Below are 16,966 nucleotides of genomic sequence, written 5' to 3'. Positions count from 1 at the left end.
ATTGCTGTCCTGAACAGTCCTTTAATTGGCTTTTGTAAAGATCCCACTCAAAGGTTTAGTTTTGCACATTATTTGATTTTTGTGCCATCTGCTGAGCTTGCAGTCCATAAGTGCATCTGGTGCAAAGATACAAGCAAATATGTCCATAAACGGACATACATATATCCATGATGAATTTATTAACACAAGTAATACGTTTTATCACCATAGGAAGCCATAGAGCTGTAGATTTCATATTGATGACTCTTACTCTTTTGTTTTTATCTTGACATCCTCTACTTAACTGGATTAATTCAACTAGTGCTGAGTGCAGAGTGAAAAATGTCTCTACACCATGCATATATTGCAACCCAAAGTTCCAACCTCATCAGGAAAGAGAAGGGGACAGTGTCCTTCACCAGAACTGAAGACAAGGCTGCTTGTTCTTTATTAAGGATACAGAACACATGACCAACCTGGCCTTCCACAATAAGATTAATTATACCAGATAATAAAGATTAAATAGGGAATTATAAATTCCAAATCTAGAAAACCACCCAGACCACACGATGCATTTTTATAACTTACAGAATTGATGAGGCGATCAGTTTCCCGAGAATTTATTGCTTTAGAAATCCAATTATGAAAGTCATCCAAACTGTAAATAAATAAAAAGTTCAGTTTATTTATTTTCTTTGGCAAAATTTTCAAAATGCCTGGATACCGCATTGAAAGAAAATTAATTTGAAGTTCATATTCTCTATGAGTCAAAGAGTTAAACATTTTAAAGTGTCTTTAAGTGTGGTGGGTCTTAGTTCATCCAACACTTGCACTCACTACCCCTTGCCTGCGTTAGACTATTTTAAAGAATCCCAGACATGGTATCATTTAATCCATCAACACTGTAGTGTGTAGCTCCAAAAGATAAAAGATCACTTTTTTTAAAAAATCCTATTTCTACTTTATTCAGCACTGGTAACATGACCATCATATAAAAAATATTAAAATCAAGATCTAAGGCAGGGCAAAAGGAGAAAGTAAGATACTTAAAAATGAGAGTTTATAAAATGAATTTTAATTTAAATTTTAAAAAGAATTTTAATTTTCTTGTATATGCTTGTCCTCCTGGCAAAAAGAGGGAGATCCTGTATTCTTACTCCTGCCTCAGGTTCTTTCCTGGTTCTGACATACATGAACATCCCTGGACATCGGGGCACACTGGAGAGTGATGGGGCGAAGGACAAGGGACCCCTTCTGTGCCAGCACAGCATCCTGCCTCCACGGCTACAGAGGCAGAACCACACGTTATGAAGAGTTTCAGTTCCCCAGTGGATAAGGTGGGGCTTCCTCCCTTCGCAAGAGCTGGAGATCAGCTATGAATTACTTTAAGAAGTGATGCCACAGATCCATTCACAAAGGACCAGATGAAAATACTGTAATAAACTGGAGAAGTATTTGCATCTTATCAAAAGATTGACAAGGTAATATCTTAATTCAAACAAACTCTTCTAAAAAAAATAGTGAAAGAGATTATAGGGGAAATGAGAGAAAATGAGTGGGAAATATCAGAGAGGGTGACAGAACATGAGACTCCAAACTCTGAGAAATGAACAAGGGGTGGTGGAAAGGGAGGTGGGCGGGGGGTTGGGGTGACTGGGTGACGGGCACTGAGGGGGGCACTTGACAGGATGAGCACTGGGTGTTGGCAAATCGAACTCCAATAATATACACAAAAAAAAAAATCAAACTCTTCTGCTGAAATTATACTCTGCCCCTAAAAGACAGTTGGGTTAAAAATCTGCTTCTGAACAAGAAATAATCCTTTTTATCCTTACAGACCTTTGTATTTTTAAGATGCACAGAGGGAGGGAGTCAGAGTGCAAGAACTCCCCACAGTTGCTAGGTTTCCTCAAGGGGGCAGACTTAAAAACTAGGTTTTACTCCTTCCAGTTTGGATGCGGCTCACTCACAAAATCTTGTGATCCTTCCCAACCCTAACAGGCCGAGCATGTGAAAATCTCTCAGTTTTATTTCTTTAAAAACATGAAAGAACTTTCCTTTGAAAGGTGATCTGCCAGGCCTGGATCTTTGTGACTTTTTTTTTTCTTTCCAATCTACTCATTCAATCTCACCAGACTTGCTGTTAACCAGGCAGACAGAGGAGAAGGAATCCCCTCGCCAAGCTGCCAGTCCCAACCAGGAACAAGCAAGTCCACACCGAGGTCCAGAAGTCTGACACCCCATCCTCTGTCCCTGCTGCCGGCGGGCCGGCTGGCAGGACCTGGAAAGCTGGACTGTATGGGTGGCCTCAGGGCTCAGAGCCAGAAAGGAGGGAGAGGAGTACAGTGCAGCAGCTGCCTCCTGAGATCAGCCTAGGCCACTCCTGCTCACCACAAAAGCAGGCTGTGAGATCCTTTGAGGAAATAATGACATCTCAAGCATCTTCTCTGTTTTCAGCGGTTTGGGAGGATTGACGGCAAAGATCCACTGAACTAGGTTATCATTTCCCTGAAATCAGGGACCATTTCTTATTCTATATGGATCCCTAATTCTGCAAGCTGGACCGGGCATGGTGGATGCAGTAAGTATTCATTTAATCAAAGAATAACAGTCATTGAAAGGGTCAAACTAGCCTTCCTGAATATATTTTTTCTATATTCTACTTCACCTCAATTGTGTCCTAACATCTGCTTACCTCAACAAGAACCTTAGAAGGGATACTGCAATGATGAGCGCCACACCAACAAGGAACGCAATACACACAGCTATAAAAATCAAAGAAAACACTATATCACCAAAATGTCATAAGCATCACAGCTGTCATGTCACTACATTTAATCTGTATATGAAAAATGCAAACAAAACAAGTGAGGGAAAAGCCTATATCCGTCTGCTAACTTCCATATAAACAACTGAGAACACTCACCATTGGGGAGTGTTAATTTTCATTATGAAAAATACTAAACATACACAAAAGAACAGAGATTTGCATAATGAACCACTTATAGTCATCACCCAGATTCTAGAATTATCAAGATAGTGTCACCCTTGCTTCACCTATTGCTACTCTGCCTCTGCTTTTTTGCCTGAAGCATTTTTAAGCAAATCCCAGACATCACGTCATTTCCTCTGTCCACCTTCATTATGTATCTCTAAAGCACAGGCCTCACAAAAGATGTGTTGAGATCGTGTAATCCCTGATGTGGCCCACTGAGAAGGCTTCTATGTCATCTACCAAAAATGCATGCCCTCTACCTAGCCATGAGAAAACAGACAGCAAGTGCAAATAATAAAGTAACTGGCCAGTTCTCTTCAAAAGTATCAAGGTCATGAAAGACAAAGAAAGGCTGCAGAAACCTGACAGCTAAATGGGCTATGGGATCTCTGGAACTGCATCCTGGACCAAAGAACAGGCCTTAGAAGGGACAATAGGAGAAATCCGGAAAGCCTAAACATCAGTTAACAGCACCGTACTAACGTTAACATCCTGGTTTTGGTCATCATATAGGAGTAGCTATACTATGATTATATAGTTTAAGGGTTTAGGGGAAGCTGGCAGTAGGGTATATGGAAACTTTTTCTTGCAATGTTTCTTGTAAATTTAAAATCATTTCAAAATTTTCTTGTAAGTCTAAACTTATTTCAAAATTATCCAAAATTATTTCAAAATTAAAAGTTGCTTAAAAATGTAAATAATCACAAGGTCGTTAACAATCCCCTGGCTAACAGTGAGTCCATATTCCAATTTTTCTAGTTATCTCAAAAATGTTTTTTGTAGTTAGCTTGTTCAGATCAGGATACAAACAAGGTTCACATTTTGTATTTGTTCATCATGTCTCTTTAGGCAATTCTGATGTAAGCAGCCATTGACTTGTTTAAAACAAGTTGTCTATTAGGACGCCTCCTGTTCTAGAGCAGTAACTGTGCTTCCTCATGTTGGCACCTAACTTATCCTATCCTCCAAATGTTCGGCACATGGGCAATTAACTGTAGAGATTTCACTAAAAAAGGTCAGCTTTTTTTGGCAAGAATGCTTCACAGCCGGTGCTGTGTCCTCCCCCAGCGTTGACCAAGAGCACCTGCTGGCGACTGGCCCCGCGCCCAATGCCCGTGTCCTGCAGGGGACAGCCTGCCCCTCCCCGGCCACCCACTCTGACTCCTACCTATCCCCACTCCTTCCCTGGGGGCTATGAACTATTCTGCCACACATACCAGCCAGGATTAGCCTTAAAGAATTTACCCTCATCATCTCAGACTACTTAGTTATCCTAAAATACAATTAAAACAGGAAAGGCAAGAAAAATGCTTAGATCCTTCCTTTCAATTGACAATTCTAAGTCACTCCAGTTAACATCAGGTGTCCTTGTTACCTCCAAAGGCAGCCAAAGTACTATTTTTGCTTAGGGAAGGGGCTCTGTTCCTTTTAGTTTCATAAGGATCTCATTGATTTTTGTATATTCAGTGTATTTCCATCAATCATGTTCATTATTCTTTTCAATACTTAAACTGGCCCATGTTGGCCCTTTCATGTTGGCTCTTCCATTCTTCTGACGTGACCCTATGGTCTTCAAAAACTTCACTGTGAACAGGACTTAGTAATGCCACAAGGATATATTATATTATCTAATGGGGGCTCGGATTGACAGATTTTCTTCAGTGGAGTTATGAGAGAATGCACAGTCCCTCCTTAATCTAAGAATTTCGGGACTGTCCATGTAAGACACATACAGGGAATACTGTGCCCATATCCCTAAATCAAGGAAAGACACTTGACAGTCATTTGCCCTATTTCTAGTTTCTTGCTATTGCATTAAATTTTTTTGGCTTATTTATGCTTCATAATTAAACATCTATGAGGATATGTTGATCATATAATTTTCTTATGTATCACATAATTTTCTTATTTATACACCAACGACACAATCAATATATATACCATAACTAAATTAGATAACCAATAATCCAGGTTTTAAAGTACACAAAGTGTTGCAAATGGTACTTAAAAACTAAAATCCTTAAAACACACATTTTTAAAAAGCAACAAAGAGCACATACGTACGAAGATTACTATCAATTGGATTCTTGTTGACAACTATGTCACAAGCAATTTCATTGACTCCATTATGGACATGCTTTACTAAGAGTGAATAGTTTCCAAATTCTCCAAATTTGTATTCCAGCCTACAAAGATGTGGTAAAATAAAGAAAAATGGTTAGATTAGGAAATGAGTTAGATTATTGCAATGTCATCAAGGCAGAGTGACAGGCATTCCTGAGTACAGATCAGGAAAGACAAAAGAAAATTTTTGAAGGAATGAAAAACTAAAACCCATGCAGTGAAAAAAAAAATAGACAGGAAATTCAGGTGTCAGGGGCGCCTGGGTGGTTGTCTGTTAAGTGTCTGCCTTCAGCTGGGTCATGATCTCAGGGTCCTGGGATGGAGCTCCACATTGGGACTCCCTGTCAGCAGGGAGTCTGCTTCTCCCTCTCCCTCTGCCCCTCCTGCTCATATGTTCTCTCTCCCTCTCTCAAAAATAAATAAATAAATAAATCTTAAAAGAGAGAGAGAAAGAGAAAAAGAAAGAGAGAGAAAGGAGGGAAAGACACCCTCTCAAATGAATAAAATCTTAAAAAAAAAAAAAAAGAAAAGAAAAAAACCTGGGTGTCAGTAGGTCACATCAAAGCGGGTACAAACCTACAAATTTCTTTCTCTTCCAAGGTGTCATTGAGTTGCAGGAGAGATCCATGCTGGGTGCTCAACGCCACTGCGGCAATGCTAGGCTTCCCGGGTTTCCCACTCCAGGAAACGTTTACCAGAATCTGAAACAAGCACTGTAGAACAGAAACACAAGCAACTCTTAGAGGCATTTGAAAGGCCGCTGGTTGTTGGTGCACATGAGTATCCACCTGAAATCCTGAGATGACTTTTCCTTCATACTTATAAAAAAACTTAAATTCCAAAAACTTAGATAAAATTTGCCCAATAACTATGTGTGCCCATGGAACTGTACAATCTTTATTCATAGGTAAGATTTTCACATAATTAACAAATACAGCATATATTATTTTGCATTTCATTGTTTACATATCACATACAAGTAAATTTCCATGATGCCCCACAATCTGCATATTTAAATTTTTTAATGGTTGCATTATAGTTCATTAAATACTAAAGTTGTTAGTATTTAGGCTGCTTTCAAAGCTTTTATCTTTTTGTGTATAATTTCTGTAAGTTATGTTTTTAAAGATATAGTATATATAATTTATATTAATTTACATAAATTATCTGGTTTTCAAAGATCTACACATGACATTCTTATTCCTTTAAATTCTTCCCTAAAATAAATTTCCAAAAATGAGGTTACTGGATAAAAAATTACCATTTTCAGGGTGCCTGGGGAGCACAGTCAGTTAAGCATCTGACTCTTGGTTTTGGGTCAGGTCATGATCTCAGGGTGGTGGGATGGAGCCCTGTTGGGGCTCTCTCTCCCTCCGTCTCTTCCCTCACCAAATAAATAAATCTTTTGTAAAAAATCATTTTAATGGTCCTTGTTATATGTCCAAACAGTATTCAAATAAGAAAAATTACAGTATACTTATTTCTCCTTTGCCTTACTAGGATTTAGAAATCATTCTTCTTTTTGTTCATGTGCTAAATATTTATGATATCACAGCTTTAAGAGTAATCTTAAGAGTAATTATTTTAAATTATCAGATTAAACCAATATTCTTTTGTTTATATTTCTTATGCTATGAACCATCTCTTAAAATCTCCTTGAACATTATCTTAGAACTACATCTTCACATACCGCAATATTAAACTTTTAACTAACTCAAATATCTCCCCATTCTAGTGCTTTCCTTTTCATCGTGTTATATTCTCTAATTTTTAATTATAAGTTTTTAATGCCTTGTACAGTCATACTAATCTGGGTTGCCATTTCTTCTATTTATTAGTTTAAAAATATATTATCTTTTTTAGTATTTTTTTACATTTGTGGAGAGGTTAACTTGAATCTGCCTGGAGTCTTTGACAGATGATATATAATAAGTCCAGATACCTTCCCCATGGTTTCAGTTGTAATATGTTATGTTAAATTCTCATGTAAATTAGATTCTCTTTCTTATATTTACTTGGTCCACTAGCCTTACTTCCTCTTTTCAGCTACACAAGTGGCTGTGACGTGGTAATACATCTTATCTGGTACAGCACGTCTCCATTTTACCTGTTCTCTTGGGCCATCCTTTGATCCTCTTGTTCATTTCATTTTTCCTATCAATGTGGGAATGACTTACATAGATTCTATAAAGGAGCCAATGATATATTAACAAGTAACTGTGTTAAAAGTATGTGTTAATTTAAGAAATACCACCATTTTTTCTATGTTTAGCCTTCATATCGGAATGTATTGGCTATCTCTCCATTTAACCTGTATTTTCACCCTAAAATTTCATCATCGTCTTTATGTATGAACTCTATTGATTCCTCAAGGATAAAAACATAAGTCATCATAAATAAATCTTTCAATATGCTAACTTACTCTACTTGATAGAATTTAAGATTGTTGCACCTAGATTGATTAAAAAGTATGACCTGAATGTCTTTTCTTGTCTTTGCTAGATTTTAAGATTAACACCCTATCTATACTGCAGAATAAATCAGATATCAAGCCATCATTTTTGTGGGAGGGAAGCTTATATATAGGTTACTTTATATAAACTGATGATTTTTTATTATTTGAAAATATAGAAAAAATTACATATTTCTAGGAGGAGAAACTCACTATATAACTTTCTGGATTTCTTAATTGTGATCTATTTATGTTCTCAATTTCTTTAATCAAGCTTCATATCATATTTTTAAAGAAAATCAATTTTTCTTTTTTTTAAGTTTTTTTTTAAAGATTTTATTTATTTATGCATGAGAGATATATACAGATACAGAAAGAGGCAGAGACACAGGCAGAGGGAGAAGCAGGCTCCACACAGGGAGCCCGATGTGGGACTCGATCCTGAATCTCCAGGATCACACCCTGGGCTGCAGGCAGCGCTAAACTGCTGCACCACCGGGGCTGCGCTTTGTTTAGGATTTTATTTCCTTATTTGACACAGAGAGAGAGCACAAGTGGGGGAGCTACAGGCAGAGAGAAAGGGAGATGCAAGCACCCCACTGAGCAGGGAGCCTGACATGGGGCTCAATCCCAGGACCCATGATCATGACCCGACAAGAAGGCAGATGCTCAACCAACTAAACCATCCAGGCACCCTAGAAATCAAGTTTTGAATTTCAAATTTATCAGCTTATAAACTGTTCATTTGACCATAATTATTTTAATTACAGTGGTTATGCATATCTTAATTTCTAATTTTATTAAATTTTATTAATCAATTCATCAATTGTGCAACTTTTATTTTTTTTTTAATCATCTCTTGAGGGCCTGGGTAGCACCGTGTCTGCCCTCAGCCCAGGGTGTGATCCTGAAGTTCCAGGATTGAGTCCCACATCCAGCTCCCTGAATGGAGCCTGCTTCTCCTTCTGCCTGTGTCTCTGCTTCTCTCTCTGTGTCTCTCATGAATAAATAAATAAAATATTAAAAAAATATATCTTGGGGTGCCTGGGTGGCTCAGTCAGTTAAGCATTCAACTCTTTTTGATTTCTGCTCCGGTCATGATCTTAGGGTTGTCAGACAGCCCTGAATTGGACTCTGTGTTGGGTGTGGAGCCTGCTGAAGATTCTCTCTCTCCCTCTGTCCCTCTGCTGCTTCTCCACTCGCACTCTCTCCCTCTCTTAAAAAAAAAAAAAATCATCTCTTAGGGCACCTGGGCGGCTCAGTCAGTTAAGTATTTAACTCAATCTCAGCTCAGGTCTTAATCTTAGGGTCATGAGTTCAAGCCCTTGTACTGGGCTCGACACTAGGCATGGAGCCCACTTCGGAAAAGAAAACCAAACAAAATCATTCTTGACTCACTTTAATTTTTCTCTCATTTTCAGTCAGTAAGTGACAGAGGCAGGATTCAAACCAGGCACTCGGGCAGCAGAATCCATGCTCTAAACTACTCCACTCTACCACTTTGTGGTCTGACTCAGAAGTTCACCAGTTTAATCCTTAAACCCTAGGAGCTTGACCTATCACAGTCTGATAACAGTGAATGCTTAATTCTCACCACAGTTCTGTTCTATAATTTGTACCATTTTTTTAAAAAAGATTTATTTTAAAGATTTATTTATTTTAGGCACAGAGAGAGAGAAAGAGAGAGAGAGAGAGAATGCACAGGGAGGGACAGAAGGAGAGGAGTGAGACAATCTACAAGCAGACTCCCCAGCAGAGCAGGGAGCCCGATGTGAGGCTCAATCTCAGAACCCTGAGATCATGACCTGAGCCAAAATCAAGAGCTGGCCACTTAACTGAGCCACCCAGTCACCCTTATTAATTTATTTGAGAGAGCATAAGTGGGAGGGGCAAAGGAAAAGGGAGAGAGACTCTTATAACCAGACTCACCAGCTAAGCAGCGAGCCCCATGCAGGTCATGATCTCAGACCCTCAGATCCGGACCTGAGCCCAAACCCAGAGTCAGATGCTCAAAGGGCTGCACCACGCAGGCACCCCCTACTGTTATTTTCCATGTGTTGTAGGGGGCCCATCTAAATTCCAAGGCTTTTTATTTGGTGTGCTTCTATTTTAGTATTAACATTTCTTTTATCATTCATGCAAATGCTAAAGCCTGACTGGCCCCCTTTATTTGCACATCTACCTCATGAAAGTACAGTGCACATGTCTTTGTTTTTGATGTACTCTTTTTAAATACAACACTCTTATATTTTAGTCTTTGTTATTAGTCAATGTATTTTTTTTAGTCAATGTATTTATGTATAACTTCCCTTTTTCCAAAAGAACTTCGAAATTCACAATATTTTAATATAAATGAGTTATTTTTATACAAGTTAATCCATCTGTATTTGTTGCCATTAGTCTAGACTTGCTCACCCTGAATTCTTTCCTCTACTTTTACTATCTTTTGTCATTTATATTTTCCATATTGTATACTCTTTTTTAATATTTTAAGGATACAGTAACATTAACTATTATATTTATTATACTCAGAACATGTCTACTTAAAAAAAAGAAACGGCCTTGTTTATTCTAATTTATGTCTGAAAATAATAATCAAAAGTAACAGATCATCATTTGGATATCCTCAATGCAATTAAAGCCCAGGATTTCTGTCTCCCATTCACTGCTTCTCCAACCTTCTCACCGCCTCCAGGTTCCCCTGAGGAATATTGTTTAGGATACTAAAAATTCATTTCTTTTTCTTTTCTTTTTTTTTTTAATTTTTATTTATTTATGATAGTCACAGAGAGAGAGAGAGAGGGGCAGAGACATAGGCAGAGGGAGAAGCAGGCTCCATGCACTGGGAGCCCGACGTGGGATTCGATCCGGGTCTCCAGGATCGCACCCTGGGCCAAAGGCAGGCGCCAAACCGCTGCGCCACCCAGGGATCCCTCTTTTCTTTTTTTCTCATTTACATCTTACTTTTATTTAATCAGTTATACTAATTACTCATAGTTAACATTACAACACTAACCTTCCTCCAGTTTTTGTTCTCTTTTCAAAAGCACCTGCTGACACATTATAGGTTGTCCTTGAGCTATGAAATGTACACATTTATTCAATGTTTATTTGTTTTTCAATGTGTATGTCTCTTAAGTGCTTTTACTTTAAGGGAAGAGAGGCAAAGAGGAAAAGAAAGTCTCAACCAGATAACTGATTTCCTTCACCTGTAAATCCATCATTCCCAGGTATTTATTATCTAGTTTACAAATATAAATTATTATAATTTGCATTCCCTTGAATGTCTATCTCTATATTTGCTTAAAGGTTTAAAAAATATCAATAATTTCAGAATTTTTTAAAAAAAGATTTTATTTATTTATTCTTGAGAGACACAGAGAGAGAGGCAGAGACATAGGCAGAGGGAGAAGCAGGCTCCATGCAGGAAGCCCGATGTGGGACTTGATCCTGGAATCCAGGGATCATGCCCTGAGCCAAAGGCAGATGCTCAACTGATAAGCCACCCAGGTGTCCCAATGTTCAGAATTTTTAAAAGGTTATGTCTTGATAGCATTTTCTGGTTGTTAAATCTTTACAGGCTCTGAGTGTCTTTCCAATTTTCAGCTAAGGTCTTTTCTGCAATTATGGGACATCTACAACTATGTTTAAGTGCAAACATTTTCCTAAAACATAATTATCCCCATGCCCTTTTACTTTTTTGTAAAGATTTAATTTGAGAGAGAGAGAGTACATGCATGCAGTAGGGAAGGGTAGAGAGAAAGAATTTCAAGGAGATGCCTCAAGTTCGTGGGAAGCCCAACGTGGGGCTCAATTTCATGACCTTGAGATCATGACTTGAGTCAAAATCAAGAGTCCAACACTTACCCAACAGAGCCACCCAGGCGTCCACATGCTCTTTTAAATAAATTAGCAATAGGGAAGCCTGGGTGGCTCAGTGGTTGAGCTTCTGCCTTTGGCTCAGGTTGTGATCCCAGGGTCTTGGGATCGAGTCCTGCATCAAGCTCCCTGCAGGAAGACTGCTTCTCACTCTGCCTGTGTCTCTACCTCTCTCATGAATAAATAAGTAAAATCTTTTTTAAATTTTTAAAAATTAAAAAATGAATTAGCAATATTTTTCCTGTACTAGTCACATATAGCTAATTCTTCTGTTTTTTCATTCTCTGATTTGTCACCAGCATCACTGTTTTGTACCAATGATTCTACTTTTTTTAATTCTGAAGATGCTTTACTTGCCCTCTGGCTAATATCCTGGCAACGTACTTTTTTTTTTTCCCCCTCAACTTGTTTTTCTATAAATTTTAGGCCATACTGTCATTTTAGAAGACATTTTGTTCATTCTCTGAATTACCTGTAGCTTTGAAATTCAGCTATTGTTGATTTTTTTTTTTTCAGGTTTCTTTTAGGTCCTTCTCATAGGCTGGTAAATCTTGTCTTTGCTATTCTTCTTAACATTATAGATTTTCTTTGCTTCATGTTACTTTGTAGAGCTCTCAATGGGTTCAATCAAATAGAGGAGGGACCATGTATTGTTACCTCTTCAGTTGGTATCCATACTGAGGATTCTTTGTTTGCTTTTTAAAGCTATTTACAGTAAACAGGTCCCTATACAAAGAGTCCTTGACAGGGATTCAGCTTATGGTTTTTCAACATTATGACCCTATGAAAGTGATATGCATTTCAGATTAGACTGTAGGGAAGGAATATGCATTCAGTAGAAATATACTTAGAATTTTGAATTTCCATCTTTTCCTGAGCTGACATACACAGTAGGATCCTCTTTCGTGACAGTGGGCAGCAGCAGTAAGCCAAAGCTCCCAGTCGGTCATGCAATTCTGAGGGTTAATGACTGAGAGGCCATAGGCTAGTGTAGATGTTGAGCACATTTAAGGTAGGCTAGACTAAGCTATGATGCTCAGTAGGTTAGGTGTATTAAATGCATTTTCATCTCACAGTATTTTCAACTTACAGTGGGATACAACCCACTGGAGGAAATCTATACATTAAAATTCCTCCTCTGGGGGCACCTAAGTGGCGCAGTTTGACGTCAGACTCTTGACTTAGGCTTGGGTCATAATCTCAGGGTTGTGAGGTCAAGCCCTGCCTCTGGCTCCATAATCAGCTTAAGATTCTCTCTCTGCCCCTCTCCCCACTAACTAAAAAAAAATTAAAGGAATAAAATTTTTTAAATAAATAAAATAAATAAAAATTCCTCCTCTGAAAGCAGTACATTTAAATGCTCAATTTGGAAATAGAGAAAATTTTCTTTTACACAGAAGAGTAGCCTTGTACTTAAAAAGCAACAAGGTCTAGGGGCACCTGGGTGGCTCAGTGATTGAGTGTCTGCCTTCGGCTCAGTTGTGATCCCAGGGTCCTAGGATCGAGTCCCACATCGGGCTCCCCACAGGGAGCCTGCTTCTTCCTCTGCCTGTGTCTTTGCCTCTCTCTCCGTGTCTCTCATGAATAAATAAATAAAATCTTAAAAACAAAAAAAGCAACAAGATCTAGGTGTTGCACCTTAAGATCAAACAAATCCTTTATCAGCAAGCAAGCAAAGGAAAAAAAAAAAGAAGGAGAGAGAGACAAACCAAGAAACAGACTCTTAACTATAGAGAACACGCTGCTGGTTATAAGAGGGGAGGTGGATGGGGGTGGAGGAAAAGGTGATAGGGATTAAGAGTAAACTTTTTTTTTTTAAGAGTACACTTAATGAGCCCTGAGTAACATATAGAATTATTAAATCACCACACTGTACACCTGAAACTAATAATAACACTGTATGCTAACTGTACTGGAATTAAAATTAAAAACTTAATAAATAAATCCTTTATTATCAGAAGGGCAGATCCCCAGAATACGTGCCATGCCTCAACCAGAGCCTCCCATTGTCCTCAGTACCTTTGCCCTTGGAGAACACCCAGGTGTCACTCGTTCCTCCTCTGGTCCAGCAATGGGATTACGCAGCAGGCAGAGAAGTAAAATAAAATGTGGTCTGTCGCTTTTGCTCATCAACAAGAAGTAAGTTTTTAAAAGATGGGTAGGGGAAAAGAAAGAGATTGATGTGGCTCACTGCTAGGCATGCTCCCTGATTATATGTCTTCTGATTCCTTCTACAGCCTATCTGATTCCTTACCTATAAAACTGAAGTGAACATGTGAAGGACTTCAGGTATGAGAGCATTAAGGACCATCTCACACAGCCCCAAAGCAAACAAAATTGTGAGCCTGAATGTAATACCTACATGATAACAACGTTCAGAATTCCAGTAGACAGTCATGTTTGTTCCGTGTAGTTCATTATGGATGAGCAGCAAAGCCTGGTCCATCTTCAGCTCTACATGCTTTTTTTTATCTAAGTCTGGTAAGAATTAGAAAAAGAAGTTAAAAAAACGGAAAAACAAAGCATCTGAAAGACATGTTAAAGACAAAGTGCACCTGTGTAAAGAGGGGTGCTTCTAGAATGCCTACACTCATGGGCTCTGAGATTTTTTTTTTAATTTATTTATTTATGAGAGATAGAGAGAGAGAGATAAGCAGAGACACAGGCAGAGGGAGAAGCAGGCTCCATGCAGGGAGCCCAATGTGGGACTGGATCCCAGGACCCTGGGATCACACCCTGAGCTGAAGGCAGACGCTCAATCTCTGAGCCACCCATGTGTCCCTGAGATTTCTCATCCCTCGCTTTGCGCACATGTGCGCACACACAGGTGCCCTTCTGTACACATGTCTCTACTACAAACAAGGCTTCGGTTACCACCATTCACGTCCTGTGTATAAACAGATCATGCAGGACCTTCCATTCATCACGTGCTAAGGTGTGACGGGCATTGAATTTACTAGTGTCACATATCTTTTCACATATCATTTGACAATATGCTGATGTCATGAGCTGGTATTTTCTCCATTTTGCAGATGATGAAATTAAGGCTCACAAGGATTTGAATTGCACCTGACCAGAGTTCTTCTGCCAAATCCCTGTGTGAACCCCAGTCTGTGCGACACCAGAGCCTGAATTTTCCTGGACCGTGTTACTCCACTCTGAGTGCAGCTCGGGAGATGTCAGGACGCCCAGTCAGCAAGGCGCTGTGGGGATCTGCACACCCTTTCCAACTGAGAAGCTCTGCCTTCCATCACTTAGGTTTGACTTCTGAGTCTCCTTCTGGTTTCCACAACAGATGTGAAGAAGAGAGGATGAGCCTCAGCAGTCCGAAGGGAGAAAGAGTCGCTGCTCCACATTCCCTAGGCTTAGCGCTCACCACATTACTAAGTGCTCTTAGGATGACCTAAAGACCATGACCACGACCATTCTAAATTTACACCTGCCGATTTGGTGGACAAAGAGACCTACTACTGGCTAAAGTGAAAGCAAAATGTTTCATTTAGACCAATCTCCCCATTTATGCTATTATGAGAAATTAATTTGCCCTCTAGCCTCCAGGCCAAAAAAGAGAGCAAGCAAGCAAATATTTAATAAAACAATGAGAAAGGTAATGATCTAGACCTTTATTTTGCAATATGAAAGCTTCCTTCAGGGCTCCCTGGAAACCCGTGTGAACAGTCAGTTCATTAATTCAGGAAATTCTTCCCTGTAGGCAGTCTAAATCCCTCATTTTAAAGTTTATCTGAATTTACCCTTATAAGTAAGGTAAAGACAAAACCCTCACTGAGGAAATTCCAAGGGGTTAGTAAATCCTGTGCAAGAAATGGGGATGAAGACCAAATACCTATTTCTTAATATAATCACAGTTATCACAAGTCTTAACAGTGTGTACTTCATAGGACTGTTGGGAAGACTAGAGTTGATAATAAACGTAGTGGGTCTGGCACAGAATCTGAAACGAAGTAACTGTTGAGCTGGTGATGATTATAATGTCCAGGCCACATCAAACAAAAGCAGAGCTTCCTTAGGGTTAGGAATATATGGTTATGTATTTTTCACAGTTGTTTCCTCTTTTTTCATGTAACTTCATTTCCAATTTCTTCTCAGTTCCTCTTTCTTCCTATTGTAAGAATGATGCTATAATACGTCTGAAAATGAACATGTTCTCCTTTTGACATGGTTCCTGCACTTCTAGGAGTGAAGTTTTATAGCTTTTTAAATAGCTTTTGATATGGATTACCAAATTCCTCTCCCATTTAGTTGGGCTGATTTATAATGACAACTGAGGTGACCGTGAGCTCCAGGGGATACAAAGCATACCCTTCACGACGCACAGGCCCCAGCAGCCCTGGGAAGTAGCTACTGGGATCTCCAGTTTCTGGATGGGGGGTCAGAGGCCTGCTGCCTCAAGTCACCCACCAGCCAGCAGGACATAAGCTGTGGCCAGCCTGACCAGCACCTGACCTCAGTCACCAGTCTCCTGAGGGCAAACACATCTGTTCCCTAGACGCTGGGCCAGTGGTTTTTAGTCTTTTCATTCTTTTCCCCTGAGTTTTTAGCCTGATGTATAGAAAATAGCACTTTCTTATTATTTTAGTTTTGAAACAATGATTGGCAAGTTTGAAAATATTTTCCAAATACTTACCATCAGTACTTTCCTTTCACATGAATTGCTGGAATGTTCATTTATTTAGCCAATGAACGCTTGCTAAAAAGGAGACAGCAGCTCAGAATGGAGTCACTTATGCTAAACCCCACCCAGACTTAATACCTAGCCTCAGTGCAACTTCAGCTTCTGCCAGAAATGTGACCTCCAAGCAGGCAACGTGAAACTTCCAGTGAGCATCAGGAGATAATCTGCTGATAGACCCCTTCTATTCCCCTTTGGAGGGTCACTTTGCCTAAAACAATGCATTTTTTTGTAAATATTTTTCTTTTCCTCTCCCTCTCTGCCTTTAAAACCGTTTCCTTTTTTTTTTTTTTTTTTTTTTTTTGCAGCTCACTGAGGTTCCTTTCTACGTTATTTTCTAGATGGGATGCTGCCCAATTCATGAATAAAGCCAACTTGATATTTACATTTACTCCATTGTCTTATTGTTATTTAACAGATTTGGTGGCAGCGGTAGGACTGAAGGAGACTTCTGAGGGCTTCAGGGAAAATGAGGAACATGAGCATGGTAGCCCCAAACACATGGGAGTTCACTATCTTTCCCACCACATCTGAGCCGTAGGTGAGTTCTCTCTTGGTTCTGTGTTCTGCCCTCTGCATCAAGCTCTTGATTTAAATGGCTTTTTTAGTGGAAAACCAGAGCCCTTAATCCTGCCCCAAGATCTGCGTGGGAACTGCTGGTAGGAATGCAAAGTTCCACAGCATGCGGAGTCCGTCTGCCATTCCATGTGTTGCAGCCCGCTGGCCCAACCCTCTCCCCAGGCCGAGGCTCCACAAGATTGCTGGTGGTGCACACAGGGCCTCCTACTGGCCATTCCACAGAAACTTCCAAACCCCAGATTTTGGTTCCATTCTCAGATTCCACAGG

The 16,966-nt window shown here is 39.4% G+C and overlaps 1 protein-coding gene across 2 annotated transcripts in view; it reads right to left on the bottom strand.

Moving 5' to 3' along the window:
- Positions 1–16,966, bottom strand: part of HGSNAT (heparan-alpha-glucosaminide N-acetyltransferase) — a 42,745-nt gene that overhangs the window by 14,565 nt on the left and 11,214 nt on the right. The window contains exons 2-6 of one of the 2 annotated variants that reach the window (XM_055335027.1): positions 13,792–13,907; positions 5,675–5,811; positions 5,039–5,160; positions 2,675–2,744; positions 568–637 (exon numbers count right to left, since the gene is read on the bottom strand). In XM_055335027.1, coding sequence (XP_055191002.1) covers positions 568–637; positions 2,675–2,744; positions 5,039–5,160; positions 5,675–5,811; positions 13,792–13,907 — 515 coding nt within the window. The remainder of the gene's footprint in view (positions 1–567; positions 638–2,674; positions 2,745–5,038; positions 5,161–5,674; positions 5,812–13,791; positions 13,908–16,966) is intronic. The other variant, XM_055335028.1, reaches the window with a different exon arrangement.

Source organism: Nyctereutes procyonoides, unplaced genomic scaffold (assembly GCF_905146905.1).
Source record: "Nyctereutes procyonoides isolate TBG_1078 unplaced genomic scaffold, NYPRO_anot_genome, whole genome shotgun sequence".
In the NCBI taxonomy this organism is placed as follows: domain Eukaryota; kingdom Metazoa; phylum Chordata; class Mammalia; order Carnivora; family Canidae; genus Nyctereutes; species Nyctereutes procyonoides.
This window is presented reverse-complemented; position numbering and strand designations above follow the sequence as displayed.